The sequence below is a fragment of the Sinocyclocheilus anshuiensis genome, unplaced genomic scaffold (genome assembly GCF_001515605.1).
Source record: "Sinocyclocheilus anshuiensis isolate Anshui unplaced genomic scaffold, SAMN03320099.WGS_v1.1 scaffold1425, whole genome shotgun sequence".
Lineage (NCBI taxonomy): Eukaryota > Metazoa > Chordata > Actinopteri > Cypriniformes > Cyprinidae > Sinocyclocheilus > Sinocyclocheilus anshuiensis.
In genome coordinates this window covers 953,474-972,357 of record NW_015551044.1, presented here as the reverse complement: position 1 = coordinate 972,357, position 18,884 = coordinate 953,474, and the positions used below count along the sequence as shown (strand labels likewise).

Sequence of the window (18,884 nt, the reverse complement as noted above, 5' to 3'; positions counted from 1 at the left end):
TAGCTCAATGAGTTCTCTATCTCGAGAAGTGAGTCAGCATTTAAATCAGGTACTTTCAGCTGGTTCTTATCTGAAACACGCACACCTTTTCCAGAAACTGCAGTAATAAAACAACAGTGCTTTCTAACGCTGCATAGTAAAACACATTCACACATGCTGTCTGCACGCTTCTAACATCACACACTTGTAGCCACACCTCCAGCACGACACCTGTATGTGTCACCAGCAGCCCTGACTGAGTAACCGGCCAATTGGAAGGGCTCTTGGATTTCAGAGGCGTGCTGAAGATTGAGGCTCCGCCCCCTTTTGGTGCACGACATATTAACCAATCACGTGCTGCATGCTAATCATGACTTTCAGTGGGCATGGCTGTCTGTATCCATGGAGATGGGTGGTGATGTTGCTCTCCTGTCCAAATAGTAATCGCAAATGTGTTCTCATAGGCTCCTGCTCAGCTGTCAGCGCAAGGAGCTCCGCCTGCAGGAGGAGTGACCTTTTATAACCCCTCCCAGTTTGCGCAGGTAAGAATCTTATTCAGTTCAGTTATTGTTATTGTTAACTAAAACTATTGCAAAATCACTTTTGTTAATTGAAAGAAAGCTGAAATAAAGTAAAATAGAAATGTTTGATTAAAAATGAAAATTAGAAATGTTGTTTTTGCAACTAAAAATAAATAAAGAAATAAAATGTGTATGTTGAAGTACTAAAATTAGAACTGAAACAAAAATAAATGGAATCTAAATAGCAAAAAATGCAAAAAAGCACATAAAAGTGACTCAAACCTAAACTAAAATTAAAAAGAAATATGAATTAAAAAACCGAAGGAAATATTAAAAAGATAGAAAAAATTATAAAAATGACAAAGCATTTAAATTGATTAAAACAAACTATTAAATTTAAATAAAAATGAAAATTAAATTTACATTTAACTAAAATTAAAAGTGAAAATATAAATATAAAAGATAATTCAAAATATTAATAGTATTTTAATAATTCTAAAACAACACTGTGCCAAATACATTAATATGTTTAATGTAGGAAATTTAAAGTTTTGTCTGTTAATAAAACAGACAGTAAAAATCTAGTTGAAAATAATCAGGCCATACACTAAATGAGCATGAAGGATGATATTTGTACCATTACAACAAATCATAATTAATAATAAATGACAATATTTACCGGTGAATGAAGTAAAAAAAATAAAATAAAAAATGAATAGATACCACCATGTGTCCCATAGTACATTTAAGACAATGTTTTGTTTTTAAAAAATGTTTGTTTTGGATTACAAGTTATGGTTAAATAACTTGTAACTAAATTGCATACATTTCCAGAAAATACTTCTGGACAATTGGATAAAACCAGGTTTAAGTTTTTTTAATTAATTTAAATTTATATGAAATTTTATAAAAAAAAATTTAATGATTAAACTTATTGAATTTTAGGAATAAAACTCTGGTACTAAAACTGTTACTAAAAGTGGAGATTTCTCCAAACTCGTTTAGGCCTTTAAAGATATGTACTGTAATTGAAATATACAGATGCAAATAGATAAAATGCAATAAAATAAACATTTAAAGTATAGTCTGAACCAATGCATGAAAAAACTGTGGTTTTTGCCTTAGAAACTGACATGTAAATGTCTTTCTCTGTCTTTATCAGTCTGTTCCCACAAGCCGTGCTCGACCTGGTCGTCTGGGACAGAGAGGATACCCCACACTGAAATAAGAGCATCGCTGTTGTTCTAGATCAAACTGTGGTTCTAGACCAGATCGGACTGATGTTTGGTTCCTGCCTGGACTCCTGGAAGCGCTGGCATGCGGCCCTCAGCCTCCCGAATTACGTCATCGTCGCTGTCATGATCATGGTTTTCCCATCCGTGCTGAAGTTGAAGCAAATGGTTTGGACTCGGTCATCCTCTGTTTCACCTTCTAGACTCATCATACCCATTACAGTCTAACTCTACCGCGTTTGTACAGACCGGGCGGCGCTTCCTCAACGTGAGCAGTGTGAATATAAGTGCAATATGTTTATTTTTAGCCCTGTGTAGTTTGATTTCCTTTAGTAGTCTGCTCATTTCAGCAGGGTGAGTGTGAGTGTGTTTGTATGAGTGAGTGGGGAGGAAATGTGGGCGTGTCTTGCTGATGGACGCCAGCCAATGCATGAGTTAGAGGGCGGTCTGGCCTGTTTTCATGGGAACAGTGCAGCGTACCAGAATGTTTTAGTTATTTATTAAGCTTCCGGTCGAAACGCCGTCGCCGGACAGGATCCGTACATCACATCCGTCGTCACGGCGCGCTAAACAAACCCATCTCTTTTACGGTCTCCTGAATGAATCCTTCATTTTGCCAGTAGCAAAGAATCATACATTTATGATTTACCAAAATCCTGTGATCATTGTGCGTGTTTTGCTCATAAAATATCATTTATTATTTTCCTGGCTTTATCTCGTTCTCTGATCGGTCGTCTTCGTGTCTCTTAATCACACGCTGTTTTTCCTTTGCTCGTTCCGGGGGTTCATTCTTGTTCCCATGGTAACAGCGGGGTTTTGTAATTCCGAAGGTCAGCTCTGTTTGAAGGAAGCTCGAACTTTTCCAATGTGTTTAGAAATTGACTGTACAATTCTTGATAAAGTGATAATAAAGATATTTTTGAGCTCTTTAATACTTGAGGGTTTTTTCATTTTTATTTTAATGTTTCATATTATCATTTCATAATAGAGTTATTATGAGGTTAATATTAGGTCTGCATGCATAATTGAAAAGAATCAGGATTTAAAAGTTGTTGATGGATATCAATTATTTATGTATCTACAATACCATTCAAAGTTTTGGGGTTGGTAAGATTTTTTTTCTCATGCGTACCAAGGCTGCATTTATTTAATCAAAAATATAGTAAAAACAGTAATATTGTGAAATATTATTGCAATTTAAAATGTGTTTTCTATTTGAATATATAGTAAAATGTCACTTAATCCTGTGATCAAAGCTGAATGTTCAGCATCATTACTCCAGTCTTCAATGCCACACGATGACATGAATAAAAAGTAAAAAATGCATTTATTTGAAATAGAAATCTTTTATATCGTTATTAATGCCTTTACTGTCACTTTTGATCAGTTTAATGCATCCTTGCTGAATAAAAGTATTGATTTCTTCTAAAATATCTAAAGAAATGGAGAGAGAAGATACAATTAAAACTTGTTCTTGAAACCATTTCATAATTTTTTTTTATATTTCCATGGCTGTAATATTTTTAGAATTTACATAAATCTCGTACAAAACTACAGAGAGAAACTTTGCATTCTTTATTTACAAACATATTTACATTATATGTAAATGTGCACATAAAAATGTGCGGCCGCATCTGGAATGTAAAAGCCATGACCTAGTGGTTAATGCACATGCTCTAGATACATTTAGCTGAGGTGCTCATGTAGGTAAAGCAGGTTCAAATCCAGCCTGATGCGATTTGACCTTTTTTCTTCACAATCTTTTCCTCATTTATATCAATAAATGTGTCAAAAATCCTAAAAAGGAAGTCCATGTAAAAATGTCTTGCATGATACAAGTAAAATGCACAGCAATTCAGGCCTGAAAGTTCCTCGCAGTCACGTGGTCTGCAGAGATTCTGACATTTCTGAGTGTGTTGGGCTCAGTGCGCCCTCCTGTGGACAGAGCAAAACATTTATTTAAAGTGTTGTTCATTGCTCCTCTATAGCTAAAAGTGAGGAATATTAGTTTAAAAAGCTTGCACAAATGCATACTTTGTCAGCAAGTACACAAATGACAATAAAGCCTTGGGAGTGTGTGTACATTTGGTTAAAGTACCAGTGCACTTTTTGCTCTCTGAACTGCGACTTCCAGCATGCTCCGTTCGGACAGAATCTGTTTCAGCATTCCAGAATCCATTTCCAGCAGCATCCCTAATGTTCACACATTCAACATATCACACAGTGTGCACATACACATCTCAAGTTCAGAAGTCTGTATTCAGCTGAGCTGAGTAACTCACCGGTGATGTCAGCGCAGTGGGTGGGGTCTAACTGATGCACAACATTGAAAAGCATCTCGCCAATGGATTCCACTTCCTCTCCGTCAGAGCCGTCACTCACGTCTGTCCCCTCGGCACTCTGCCTGAGCCGCAGACAAACACAGCAGTTCTTTCTTGCATGTTTGGAACTTTCCAAATACACTGCATCAGATTTGCTGAATGAAATCCAACACTTGTTTCTTACTCATTTTGAAATGCTGATTCCAAAAATAGTGTCTGTTTTGCTCGAGCACGTCACACTTTCTCATAAAATATGATGCATTTCATAGCAAGAAGTCTTGTATAATCTTTTAATCAGCAGAAAAACTGACACAAAGACATGATTCTGAATCTGAGCCGGTTTACAACTATTTGTTCAATTCTCATTTTCACATGTATGAATAATTCTGAAGACATTATTTTATGCATATTTTATGCCTAATCTAGCAAATATTGCTTAAATTTAGCTTAATCGCAATCACAAAGTTTAATCACAACATATAATCATTGCAGTGTTCACTGTCTGTTTGATTACGTGTCATGTAACTAACGGCATGATTTTTACTGTACATTTCTGTCATAGTCACCACTAATAACCTACTCCTAAATATAACTAAGAAACTTAACATTTTCTGTAAAGCTGCTTTGCAACTATTTGTATCATGAAAAGCTACACAAATAAACTTGAATTTAATTGAATTAATCCTGATTTCCACTTTTTCCACTCCTTTGCAGATTGTAAATTGAATTATACATTTTGAGTACTTCATTTAGTCAAACTTTTGACTTTTGAAGGCTTTGGTTATTTTTATTTTTATATATATATATATATATACATAATATTGGTCACTGGTAGAGAAAGATGTGGAAATTGACCTGAATATATATATATATATTAGTGCTGTCAAACGATTAATCACGCTTAATCACATCCAAAGTAAAAGTTTTTGTTTACATAATATATATGTACTGTATATATTTATTATGTATATATACACACACATACAGTATATATATTTAAGAAAAATATGTTGTTTATATATTAAATATATTTATATATAATATTAATTATATGAATATAAATTTATGCATGTAAACACATGTAAATATTTTCAAAATATATACTGTATGTGTGTCTTTATATATACATAATAAATATACACAGTACACACATATGTCAACAGAAACTTATTTTGGATGTGATTAATCGCGATTAATCGTTTGACAACACTAATATATATATATAAAATTAAAAAAACATTTGTATTTTGTGAAAAACTATGTGATGGAAAGTTTTTGTTGATATTTTTGAACTCATCATTAAATTAGGTATTATTATGCCTTTTTTTGTAATGAGTATAAGTTTGTCAAACACTAATAAACAGGGTTGTGTAATGTTCAGAATTGAAAATCATTTAAATTAATCAGTCCAAATGATTAGGTATCTTTTGTCACTGAACTTCTGAGAGGCTGTGTTGGATTTTTTAGGAATTTTAAGAATTCCTCTTTCTGTTGCTCCAATTCAACACTCTGTGATTCGTTTGAATCCCAACTCACGATCTGAATTCTGAAACTCACTCAATGCTGCTAATAAAAAATCCAAAGGCACCTACTCCTGCAAGGTTTTCAAGGCGATTTTGACTTGTTCCTCACGGAGCGAATGATCCGACAGCAGCTGAAGCACCGCCTCCTCCTTCTGCTCCAATAACATGCCTGAATATTTGTCATGGCGACATTACAATTCCAACAGACTTTTTTTTACTTGGTGTCGTTTTGTTTTGTTTTTGGCAGCATGTCAGTAAATGCACCTGTTATTTTCTGTGTGTGTCCAGTGTTGTAGAGGTCAGTGAGGTCATACAGCTGTTCCCCCAGAGAGTCGGAGGACACAGACGCCGCATCATCTGTGTGAGACACGGGTTCACTAGGAATAGAATACGACAGAGGTTATATTATGTACTGCCTAAAATGTGAAAAAGGTTATTTATCTAGAAACATTATGTAATTTAAAGTATCCTACACTGTTGTCATGTGATGTCACTACATTACATGCTCAAATCTGCGAACTGTGTCCATTATTTTGCACTTTAAGTTCAGTTTTGTAAAAACTCTGTGATACCTGTTGTCAGGTGATGTGAGAGCGGTCAGTGCTCGTTCCAGTGCTTTATTCAGCAGACCTTCATCATACAACATCTGAGACAACACAAGCAGGCAACTCCAACAGCATACCTGCAAACATCACACAGCTACTGTTCAACTGCAATCATCACAATATTATAGATAGATAGATAGATAGATAGATAGATAGATAGATAGATAGATTCGGTATCACCTGTAAGTTTAGGTGTCATCTCAGTGTATTTAGGATATATCAGATCAAACAGTTTCTCTCCCAGAGTCTCCAGATCTTCATCATCCTCCATCACTGCAGCATTGGGTGATGAAGATTATCTGATTATTTAATCATATGAATAATAATATCATCTGTCTGTACTCCGCTGTCATTTATATGATCTATCTGTCCTCAATGAGGCTGAATAGGAATCATAATAATGTATTTACAGCAGACATCTCACAGCTGGGTTGTTGTGGTTAGAGAACGCATGAAAATGACGTAGAGCACACAGAGCGCGTGACGTCCACCGACTGCACCACTGACGTCGGCTGCGCTGTTCGTCTCCCTCCGCGCTGTGCCTAAAACATATAGTCCTGTTTAAAATATATATTTAAAGAAAGATTTGTAAATACATTTCCAAACAACTATTTGAGAAGACATCTTAAACATATTTTCGTAATTGTATACAGTCTAAATTAGAAGGTAAATGACTAAGTGACTAATCTTCACAGAGGCGTAAGAAAGTACGAAAGCTCCAGCGGAACCGGAACTCGTTCCTTTCCTTCGCTCTTCCTCTGCTGAAAAGGTAGCGTGGTCGTCTTGTGTTGCATTGTAACGTTCGATTAAACGCTTTATAACGCACATTTCAGCATTAAACGGGTATCAATCTGCGTCGAATATGTTATATTGCTTATGAGCTGTAGCATTTAGTGAAGTGGCAATAAAAAGTAGGAAATTTCATTATAAACGCTGCCGGTGTTGCTTAGCGAGGCCTTCGGTGAGAGAGACGAGCACCACACCGCTAGTTAGGATGAAAATCAGTCTAGAATGAGAAATAAAGTTTGGATTTTCTCACAATCTAAGCGTTACTTATGTTAGTAAGTAGGTTTATGTGCCACTTTACAGCTCTGGTTTTATATGATGGTCTTTGATTTGGTGATTTGACACGATTACGGGCACAAATTCCATTGGTTTGTATATGTTATCTATCTAATGAGATTCAGGGAAACGTAAATGAACAGAAATACGACAGAACAAATACAAGCGGAGGAATATAGAAAAAAAGTTTATTATAAATTGCTCTGTAATGTATTAAAGTTCAGCTTATGGATATGCATTTGATGTAAACTGTGTCTGTTATTGAATATGGTCTGTTTATATATATGATATGTGTTGCTTTGTTTCATGCATTCAGGACCGTTATCATGGCATCGCCTCACCTGCAGTGGATGGTCATCAGGAACACCTCCAGTTTCCTTATCAAGAGGAACAAGCAGACCTACAGCACCGTAAGTCACCGCCGTGGGGCTACACTGAAGACACTGCTGAGGACAGGGCTTTACTGGGTTGTGTTTAATTATAATTATCAATAAGCTGGTGTTATGTATTTCCTGGTGGTACATGCAGAAGTACAGGTTCAAGAGAATGAATGCATTACTTTTTTTTTGTTTTGCTGCATATAAAATAATCATTGCTTTCTGATCTCAAATATTCTTCCTCTCTTTCAGGAGCCAAATAACCTGAAGGCCAGGAATGCTTTCCGCTTCAATGGTCTCATTCACCGCAAGACCGTTGGCATCGAGCCGGCTGCTGATGGCAAAGGTGTGGTCGTCATCCTGAAGAAACGTGCAGGTCAAACGATTAATCACGCTTAATCACATCCAAAGTAAAAGTTTTTGTTTACATAATATATATGTACTGTATATATTTATTATGTATATATACACACACATACAGTATATATATTTAAGAAAAATATGTTGTTTATATATTAAATATATTTATATATAATATTAATTATATGAATATAAATTTATGCATGTAAACACATGTAAATATTTTCAAAATATATACTGTATGTGTGTCTTTATATATACATAATAAATATACACAGTACACACATATGTCAACAGAAACTTATTTTGGATGTGATTAATCGCGATTAATCGTTTGACAACACTAATATATATATATAAAATTAAAAAAACATTTGTATTTTGTGAAAAACTATGTGATGGAAAGTTTTTGTTGATATTTTTGAACTCATCATTAAATTAGGTATTATTATGCCTTTTTTTGTAATGAGTATAAGTTTGTCAAACACTAATAAACAGGGTTGTGTAATGTTCAGAATTGAAAATCATTTAAATTAATCAGTCCAAATGATTAGGTATCTTTTGTCACTGAACTTCTGAGAGGCTGTGTTGGATTTTTTAGGAATTTTAAGAATTCCTCTTTCTGTTGCTCCAATTCAACACTCTGTGATTCGTTTGAATCCCAACTCACGATCTGAATTCTGAAACTCACTCAATGCTGCTAATAAAAAATCCAAAGGCACCTACTCCTGCAAGGTTTTCAAGGCGATTTTGACTTGTTCCTCACGGAGCGAATGATCCGACAGCAGCTGAAGCACCGCCTCCTCCTTCTGCTCCAATAACATGCCTGAATATTTGTCATGGCGACATTACAATTCCAACAGACTTTTTTTTACTTGGTGTCGTTTTGTTTTGTTTTTGGCAGCATGTCAGTAAATGCACCTGTTATTTTCTGTGTGTGTCCAGTGTTGTAGAGGTCAGTGAGGTCATACAGCTGTTCCCCCAGAGAGTCGGAGGACACAGACGCCGCATCATCTGTGTGAGACACGGGTTCACTAGGAATAGAATACGACAGAGGTTATATTATGTACTGCCTAAAATGTGAAAAAGGTTATTTATCTAGAAACATTATGTAATTTAAAGTATCCTACACTGTTGTCATGTGATGTCACTACATTACATGCTCAAATCTGCGAACTGTGTCCATTATTTTGCACTTTAAGTTCAGTTTTGTAAAAACTCTGTGTTGTCAGTTGTCAGGTGATGTGAGAGCGGTCAGTGCTCGTTCCAGTGCTTTATTCAGCAGACCTTCAACATCTGAGACATGAGACAACACAAGCAGGCAACTCCAACAGCATACCTGCAAACATCACACAGCTACTGTTCAACTGCAATCATCACAATTAGATAGATAGATAGATAGATAGATAGATAGATAGATAGATTCGGTATCACCTGTAAGTTTAGGTGTCATCTCAGTGTATTTAGGATATATCAGATCAAACAGTTTCTCTCCCAGAGTCTCCAGATCTTCATCATCCTCCATCACTGCAGCATTGGGTGATGAAGATTATCTGATTATTTAATCATATGAATAATAATATCATCTGTCTGTACTCCGCTGTCATTTATATGATCTATCTGTCCTCAATGAGGCTGAATAGGAATCATAATAATGTATTTACAGCAGACATCTCACAGCTGGGTTGTTGTGGTTAGAGAACGCATGAAAATGACGTAGAGCACACAGAGCGCGTGACGTCCACCGACTGCACCACTGACGTCGGCTGCGCTGTTCGTCTCCCTCCGCGCTGTGCCTAAAACATATAGTCCTGTTTAAAATATATATTTAAAGAAAGATTTGTAAATACATTTCCAAACAACTATTTGAGAAGACATCTTAAACATATTTTCGTAATTGTATACAGTCTAAATTAGAAGGTAAATGACTAAGTGACTAATCTTCACAGAGGCGTAAGAAAGTACGAAAGCTCCAGCGGAACCGGAACTCGTTCCTTTCCTTCGCTCTTCCTCTGCTGAAAAGGTAGCGTGGTCGTCTTGTGTTGCATTGTAACGTTCGATTAAACGCTTTATAACGCACATTTCAGCATTAAACGGGTATCAATCTGCGTCGAATATGTTATATTGCTTATGAGCTGTAGCATTTAGTGAAGTGGCAATAAAAAGTAGGAAATTTCATTATAAACGCTGCCGGTGTTGCTTAGCGAGGCCTTCGGTGAGAGAGACGAGCACCACACCGCTAGTTAGGATGAAAATCAGTCTAGAATGAGAAATAAAGTTTGGATTTTCTCACAATCTAAGCGTTACTTATGTTAGTAAGTAGGTTTATGTGCCACTTTACAGCTCTGGTTTTATATGATGGTCTTTGATTTGGTGATTTGACACGATTACGGGCACAAATTCCATTGGTTTGTATATGTTATCTATCTAATGAGATTCAGGGAAACGTAAATGAACAGAAATACGACAGAACAAATACAAGCGGAGGAATATAGAAAAAAAGTTTATTATAAATTGCTCTGTAATGTATTAAAGTTCAGCTTATGGATATGCATTTGATGTAAACTGTGTCTGTTATTGAATATGGTCTGTTTATATATATGATATGTGTTGCTTTGTTTCATGCATTCAGGACCGTTATCATGGCATCGCCTCACCTGCAGTGGATGGTCATCAGGAACACCTCCAGTTTCCTTATCAAGAGGAACAAGCAGACCTACAGCACCGTAAGTCACCGCCGTGGGGCTACACTGAAGACACTGCTGAGGACAGGGCTTTACTGGGTTGTGTTTAATTATAATTATCAATAAGCTGGTGTTATGTATTTCCTGGTGGTACATGCAGAAGTACAGGTTCAAGAGAATGAATGCATTACTTTTTTTTTGTTTTGCTGCATATAAAATAATCATTGCTTTCTGATCTCAAATATTCTTCCTCTCTTTCAGGAGCCAAATAACCTGAAGGCCAGGAATGCTTTCCGCTTCAATGGTCTCATTCACCGCAAGACCGTTGGCATCGAGCCGGCTGCTGATGGCAAAGGTGTGGTCGTCATCCTGAAGAAACGTGCAGGTGAGTGCACTCTTACAGGTTCAGGGATTCAAACTTTTTCACACTTATCGAAGCTCAATGAATTTCAGGTTGCATTAGGATACTGCAAGATTGCATATTTATTTTGGAATCAAATGCTGTAGGTCTCAAGCAAGAGGATGACCCGCAATGTGATTTATTTCTGAAATCAGCCATTAATCTAGATGCCTCTGCTCTGAATCTGCTTTTAAACGTCTGCAGGCGTTCTTTAGAAGTTAAAAGCATGCATGTGTTTCAGGTCAGTGTAAACCTGCCACCTCATACGAGAAGATCACCATCAACAAGAACTCTCGCACCACCCTCGCCAGCGTGAGGAACATCATCCGCAAAAACAAATACAGGAGGGATCTGCGCATGGTGAGTTCACACAGCCCAGAACCCTCTTTTGAAACATACATTTTCTGGTTTATTTTAGTTATTTGTAGTAGAACCCATTTTGCATGTAGGAAATACTTTTAAACTTCAAGTTTTTTGTTTATATGTGGGTGATTCTATAATTGGGGATACATTTGGCATTGCAGAAAGTTAAGAAAAAAAACTTTTCACTAACAGATTTTTTTTTTCAGTATCTTTTTGAAAACATATTTAATTTTAATAATTCAGTGCTTGCCAAACACAAGTTACTTCCTTTTTTTACTTTTAATGAAAAAACAGATGTCTTTATGGGATTGTTTGTCAAATCTGCTGCAGACAAATGAGCCAATGTGTAGAAATAAAAATAAATCATAACAGGAAAAATCCTTCTTGTTTCATTAGACAAACAGTCCTTACGTTCCATTACTTGAAACTGAGATAATATTTCACCTATGCATACCTTAAAATTTTTTTAAAAATATACCTTGTCTTCACAGAACCGTCCACTTGGAGCAAATATTTTTCATCTGAAAATGTATTATATACAATATCCGGTTAAAAAAAGAAATGTTATTGAAATATTATAAAGGTGCAAAAATAAATCAATAATGTTTATTAGATTTTAAACAACAATTTTAAGTTGACCCTTTAAGTAACAATTGTAAAGTAACAGAATTGTCCGATGGACTGTCAATTCTGTTACCACGTTGTTACTCTACCTTGGTAACAGAGTGTGACAGTAACAGAATTGACAATTTTCTTTATTTTTTGCCAAAAACTCCACTTGCTAATATAAATGCTAAGAGCACATGGCACTAATGAAATCATGATTAAAAGACATTTAAATCACACAAAGTGTGATCAATGAAAAAAATCTGTTTTCCTTTTGATGTTGTGGTAACAGATTTGACACTTTATAAAATAACTCTTGGTATAAGAACTTTTTAGATTAAAATATTTTCTTAGAGAGAGCACAGACTTTTCAGTGCTTCAGATTAGGCTTGCTGCGATAGGCTGTGTTTTCGGTTATACCGGTGTAAAGCCGCAACACCGGTTACGTCATTTGCCTACCACGGCACCGCCCCCCACCGTCGTTTAGATTTTTTTTTTTATAGTAACAAAAATAATTTAGCCTAGTTCAGTTAGTCAGGGGGAAAAAAAAACAGCGTGTGTAGCAATTAAAACTGGGTCCCAATGTGGCCATCGGTGGTACCACGAAAATGCACACACAGCACGAGTCTAAACACCCGCCCCCTCCATCAAGTTTGCGTTTCTAACCCCAGTGTCCTTCCCCGGCCCAGGACGGAGAACGGCGTGTGGGGCGCGATGGGCTTTTGGGCCCTGCAGGGGGAGCTGAATGGCACTTCCCCTTCCCTGTACCTCCTCTTTACCTGTCCTTCAACTCCTGCGTCACGCGTTTGGTGATGCGGCCGCACAGCAGACCCATGAGGAAGAGCAGGACCACGCACATCGCCAACATGCTCAGGATGTAGGACTTGGCAGGAGATGTGAAAACCTGCCCGGCCAGGTCCGAGAAACCTTCCGCTGGCGCCACCTATTGCCAACAGAGAAACAGTATGAACTTGTGCTCATGAAAACGTCATCACCAGCAACTTGCATTCAGTGTTCCTTGCGTATACTTTAAATCTAGCTAAAGGCAGGGTGGGAGATTTGGTTCAAAAACGTTTTTTTTTTTTTTTTTTTTAAACAATGTTGTAGAATTAGGAAAATTACTCTTTAGGGCTTTTATAAATAAAATGAATGAAATATTACAAAAAGAAGTACAATAAAAAAATTATTACACAATGATACATGATGGAAAAAATGCATCATGTATGCCGACTAATTCGGACAACAAGAAATCATGATTTTCAGATATTTAAGACTTTTTGCAAAAAATATAAAATTGTTATGGACTGTAACATTGTAATTCATAATGAGTAACACAGTATTAAAATAATAAAAAATATAACCATTTGAAAAAAGCAGAAAAAAAATAATGACTTCGGACACCAAATGTACCTGCAATTATAGAATCACTCATGTAATGTACAAGAGGTTTAAGGCTCCAAAGTGAAAGCATGCTGTTTCATTAAAATCAACTATGGAGTTAATGCACTTGTTCAGTAGATGACTGCTGCTCTCTCTGTCTTCCAGGCTGCTCTGAGACGCGTTAGCGCCATCCTGAGGAGTCAGAAGCCTGTGGTGGTGCAGAAGAAGCGCTCCAGGGCTCCCAAGAGTTCATAAATAGTTGCATATAATAAAACTTAATAAAGCGCTTCTGGTCAAAGTTTCTTTATTTCCAGGTCTCATTTGTATCAGTCCACACACACATGCAATGCATTGAACCTGAAGTTACTTTTGAAGCAAGTGTATGTATACAATAGTATTTTGGGTTTATTTTACGGTTACTTGAGGGCATTCGTCAAATTTGGATTGGTTAAAGGTGGCTTAATTTTTTTTGGTTATGCATTTTATTTATCTAAATGCTGGACTTAAAGCAGATAAATGTTAAATGGATTGAGGATTTTTCGTCATTACATCTATATTTAATGGCATGCTTTAGTCAAGCTAAAGCATTGTGTCCATTGAACAAGATGTTTTATGTAAGAGTTTTTCTTCTGTGCATTGCAGAGTGATTTTTCACTTTGCTTTTTTTCTTTACATGAAGGTGTAAGTATCTTGCCTAACCAAATTTAAATGTAAAATAGATGTACATGTAACTGGAAATTCCTGCTGGTGCCCTTGTTTTAACCATTGGGGTCTTAAAGTCTATAAGCTAATCAGTAGAAAGCTTAAAGGGATAGTTCACCCAAAAATGAAAATTCTGTCATTTACTCACCCTCATGTCTGTTCCAAACCTGTATGAGTTGCTTTCTTATGTCGAACATAGAAGATATTTTGAAGATTGCTGGTAATCAAACAGTTGGTGGTTGCCGTTGACTTCCAAAGTAGGAAAAAAAAACAAAAAAAGCTCTGAGCTCTCAAATCTCATTTGCTTGGAATATATCAAAGTATTTATTTTAGAGGTTACTCTAGTATTTATTAATATTGAATTGGCTCTTATTTTCAGATTTCATTTTAGTTTGTGTATTTTTTTATTAAAGAAATATAGGTATGTAGTTTTTTATTGGTTATCACGAAAACGTATGTACTATCAAAGTATTTAATTTGTATTATTTTGCATTTTAATGTAATACGTTTCATTTTAATTTTAGTAATACTATTTATTTTAATATGTCCATATAGCTTTAATTTATTTTTCAGTCTTTATTTCGTCTTCATTTCAATTACCGACAACAATTTCTAATAGTTTTAGTGAATAACACGACAGGTGAGTTGTTTTGCAGTAGATCTGGTTCTCGCTGGTTCTGCTGAGTGAAGTGTGGTGACACTGCAGTGCAGCTCTGGAGTTTATCCGGTTGCATCAGTAGTATCTGACCGCGCTCTGATTCATGAGTTCACCTAATTGAATTGATCAGGATAAAGCAGAGAACAGCCCTCTCTCTCGCGGACTGTCAGCTGAGTGTGTCCTCAGCCTGCAGAAGCTCCACTGCGAGTGTGTTCATGTGAAGATGTTCTGATGTCAGGTGTGTGTGTGTGTGTGTGTTCAGGATGCGTCGCTCGCCGGCTCTGTGCTGTGTGTGTGTTTGTGTGCCGCTGAGTGTGTGCTGTCGAGCGTTTGAGCTGCAGGACACCATCCACGCTCTGATCGAGGAGAACATCCACCTCCACGACCAGCTGGAGAACCTGACGAGAGCCCTGCGAGAGCTGCGGCAGCTCCTGTTCCAGCACAGCGACGGTGTGAGACCCTCCTCTGCTCTTAACGCTTCATTGATAAGTCTTGAACTTCTTGGATTCTGTCTGTCATCTTCAAGTTCAAGGTTAAGGGCGGGGTAATGTCTAATTTCGCTCATTAAAAAGTTGTGTGATGTGTTTTACTCCAGATCACACTCATGAACACGATGAGGAACTTCAGCATCTCTGGGAGGAATGGTCACAGCACAGTGAGTTTCAAAACCAGTGGAGCACAATTTGTAGCAATAGCCAATGGGTCAATGGGTATGGGTCAAAATGATCGATTTTTCTTTTATGCCAAAAATCATTAGGATATTAAGTAAAGATCATGTTCCATGAAGATATTTTGTACATTTCCTACCGTAAATATATCAAAACTTCATTTTATGCATTGCTTAGAACTTCATTTGGACAACTTTAAAGGCGATTTTCTCAATATTTTGATTTTTTTGCACCCTCAGATTCCAGATGTTTAAATCGTTATCTCAGCCAAATATTGTTCTATCCTAACAAACCATACATCAATGGAAAGCTTATTTATTCAGCTTTCAGATGATCTCAATTTCAAAAAAAAAAAAAAAAAAGACCCTTATGACTGGTTTTGTGGTCCAGGGTCACATTTGTGTTATAAATATTTCTTTTTAAAATAACCCCCATTTCAATCAAAAAGTCCTTGTTTTAATTTTGGCCCTCTTTATATCCCCCTGCTCTGTATCGACTCATTGTGTAATGATGGAAACAGGACACTGCTCATCGATAATGGCACGTGTATTTCCTGAGACCATATAAGAGCGGAAGTCATTGATTGACAGATCAGTCACAGTCACTGGGGATTACACACTTTTATGCTGAAGAGACATTTGACTTCCTAAAATATATAAAAGCAGATATATGTTTTCATGTTAGAGGCATACACTACTGTTTAAAAGTTTGAGGTCACTAAGGTTTTTTGTTTGTTTTAAATAGGCTACTTTTAATAAGCAAGGGCAAATAAACTGATGTGAAAATGACAGTAAAGACATGTATAATGTTACAAATGATTTCTATTTCAAATAAACGCTGTTTTAGAACATTATATTTATCTAAGAATCCTGAAATATGAAGCAGCACAACTGTTTTCAACATTGATAATAATCAGAAATGTTTCTTGGGCAGCAAATCAGCATATTAGAATGATTTCTGAAGATCATGTGACACTGAAGACTGGAGTAATGATGCTGAAAATTCAGCTTTGCATCACAGGAATAAATTACAGTTTAAAATATATTTAAATAGAAAACTTTAGTTTTTTTTTAGAATTGTAATATTTCACAATGTTGTTTTTACTGTATTTTTGATCAAATAAATGCAGCCTTGGTAAGAGACTTCTTATTTTTTAGATTAAGGTGCTGCTGTTTCAGCTGTAGTAGATTATTTTTTTAAAGCAATTGTAATTCATTAAGTTAAGTAATATTTTATGACAAAATATTATGTAATAAAATATCTGTTTTAGATTCAGGTGTAATAGAAAAGACTGAGGACGTCCTGCATCATCAGCATTTAAAGTCAGAGTTTACAGTGTGAGAGATCGAATGAAACATAGGTTGCCTAAACAAAATAAAAGAGTAGATGTTATATGCTACTGTTGTCACATAGTAACTCAAATGTTATATATGTTATATGATGAAGCAATTTAACCCAAATTTGTGTAAAAAAAACAAAACGTATACAGATCTTATAACTTTGTCATCAGTTACCAGCCTTACTGTAATATTTATATACCATTATTGCATTATATATTATTTTTAAATATATTTTTAGTTCCAATTTTCATTTGTGTAAATTATTATTATTTTTTTTAATTTTGATTAGGTTAGGTATATATATTCTACAGTTTTAATTTATTTTGATTTCAGTTTTGGTTTTAGTAATTTTAGTACTTAAACTTATTTCGGTTAGTTGCCAAGGTAAGTAAATATGTATCTCTAATTCAGTTATCCAAAAAAGTTTTTAATTTTACTTAAAACTGTCAATTGTGCAGTAATGGATTGAGACGTGTGTTGCAGGCATCACACCTGAGACTCACCTGCTGTTGGAGCATGCTCTCTGTGGACACGACCTCCATGGCTCCGCCCACTCCAGTTCAGGACACGCCCCCTTTGTATTTATCACTTTTATAGTTCTTGCACACATTCTTTTATGAAGTGCATATGCAGAACTACAGCGTGAGTGAGTCTATTCAACTATTTGACATCAGGTACATCTAAATCCAGTTCGATCAACACTGATTGTCAATCTTGGTGAAGTTTGTTTTTGAAAAAAAGAAGGATAATACAGACTACAGAGTAGTTTATCAGGTGATAGTTTGAGGCCAGTGTGTGTATGTTTTTTCACCCTAGAACATTTTACATTCTTGCCAAACAACAACAAACTTGAAAATGTAATGTGCTTATAAGCTTATATTTGTATGGATTTTTTTTTTTTTTTTTTTTTTTTGGAGTGTACTGTGTTTGTCAGCACTTAATATGTGCCAGTAAAGCAGGTAAAACCGTCATCAGGTTAAATACTATTAATCTTTGTATGTAGAACAAGGTCAGAAGAGTTTTTAATGCAACTAATTTTTAATTCAAATTGCTGCAGTTGCAACACATTGGGTTGAAGAACCTGTTGAAGTGTTTTAAATTGTTCATTGTCTTGTCAGTGCCCGACTGTCTCTGTATTCATTTGTATTAAACCCAACAAGCAATCACTGGAAATCAAGTCTAAAATACAAAATAAAGGTTTGTATTTAAATAACCTGTTTGGTAATGTTGCATGTTTTTAATAAATGGACAAATAAATACTTGTGGTATGAAATTATATATTTTTTTCCTTGGCGTGATCCTGGGAATTTTATGGTTACCAGGATGAAAAATAAAGATCTTGATTTTTAAAATGTATGTTCTAACTTATTACCATTAGATTTATCCACCTTACTTTGCAGTGCTGATTTATGCTATTTTATGTGAATGTGCAAGTCTTCTGATTTATTAGCTGCCAAGGTAACAAGAATAAGTGCTGTAAGAGGTAAAACGATTTGCGCTACACAGTGTTTACAATTACGACAATGCATTAAAAATATATAAGATATACCAATTTGCAATATTAAGCAAGATAACAAGGTGTTTCGTACAGCTAAAAATAACAGGAAGCAGATGATAACGGACTGAAGCCTTGTGCAAATGGCTGCGTAAGTATTCTTACTTAAAAATAGTGTCCACTGATTCATAATAGACCCTATTTTATATTATTATTATATAGATCAGTAATATACGGTGGCGGAGAAGTGCAAAACAAATCACAATTCTGAAAACAAAATAACAAATTACAAACGCAAATGCAAGTCTAAAAAACAAAATAACAATTCAGAAAACACAACAACAATTCAGAAAACATTATAACAAGTCAGAAAACACAACGACAAATCAGACAAACCGGAAGAGGTAGGTATAGTTTGAAACAGCGCCATTGGTTTGGGATTACTCACCGCTGACTGGACGAGACATCTGTCAATCAACGTATACAGGGAAGAACCAGCCGAAGAACAGCAGAGTCGTGGTAGAAAGTTCGGAGATGGTATTAAAGTAGCTCAGTTTAAATGTATTGTATGAATTGCCCTTACTATGGAATAAAAAATACGGAGTGTA

The 18,884-nt window shown here is 35.7% G+C and overlaps 2 protein-coding genes and 1 pseudogene across 10 annotated transcripts in view; 2 read left to right on the top strand and 1 right to left on the bottom strand.

Moving 5' to 3' along the window:
- LOC107661582 (protein transport protein Sec16A-like) overlaps nt 1-2,664 on the top strand; it is a 23,377-nt gene extending 20,713 nt beyond the window's left edge. For 3 of the 5 annotated variants that reach the window (XM_016451235.1, XM_016451236.1, XM_016451234.1), the window contains 2 exons: nt 444-521; nt 1,663-2,664. In XM_016451235.1, the coding sequence (XP_016306721.1) occupies nt 444-521; nt 1,663-1,728 (144 nt within the window). In that variant the 3' untranslated portion in view covers nt 1,729-2,664. Of the gene's footprint in view, nt 50-443; nt 522-1,662 lie in introns of those variants that run through there. The other 2 variants (XM_016451238.1, XM_016451237.1) reach the window with 2 other exon arrangements.
- Nucleotides 2,665-3,302: 638 nt separating this feature from the next.
- On the bottom strand, nt 3,303-6,643 carry LOC107661580 (uncharacterized; annotated as a pseudogene).
- Nucleotides 6,644-6,862: 219 nt separating this feature from the next.
- LOC107661581 (60S ribosomal protein L28-like) lies at nt 6,863-13,714 on the top strand. Of its 5 annotated transcripts, none has more exons than XM_016451228.1 (5): nt 6,863-6,950; nt 7,560-7,653; nt 7,873-7,996; nt 11,306-11,424; nt 13,579-13,714. In XM_016451228.1, the coding sequence occupies exons 2-5, from the start codon at nt 7,570-7,572 to the stop codon at nt 13,666-13,668; spliced, it is 417 nt and encodes a 138-aa protein (XP_016306714.1). In that variant the 5' UTR covers nt 6,863-6,950; nt 7,560-7,569; the 3' UTR covers nt 13,669-13,714. The 5 variants fall into 5 exon arrangements, with proteins under 5 accessions (XP_016306714.1, XP_016306716.1, XP_016306715.1 ...); XM_016451230.1 differs by lacking the exon at nt 6,863-6,950 and adding an exon at nt 7,020-7,041; XM_016451229.1 differs by lacking the exons at nt 6,863-6,950; nt 7,560-7,653; nt 7,873-7,996 and adding exons at nt 9,916-10,003; nt 10,613-10,706; nt 10,926-11,049.
- The last annotated feature ends 5,170 nt before the right edge of the window (nt 13,715-18,884 follow it).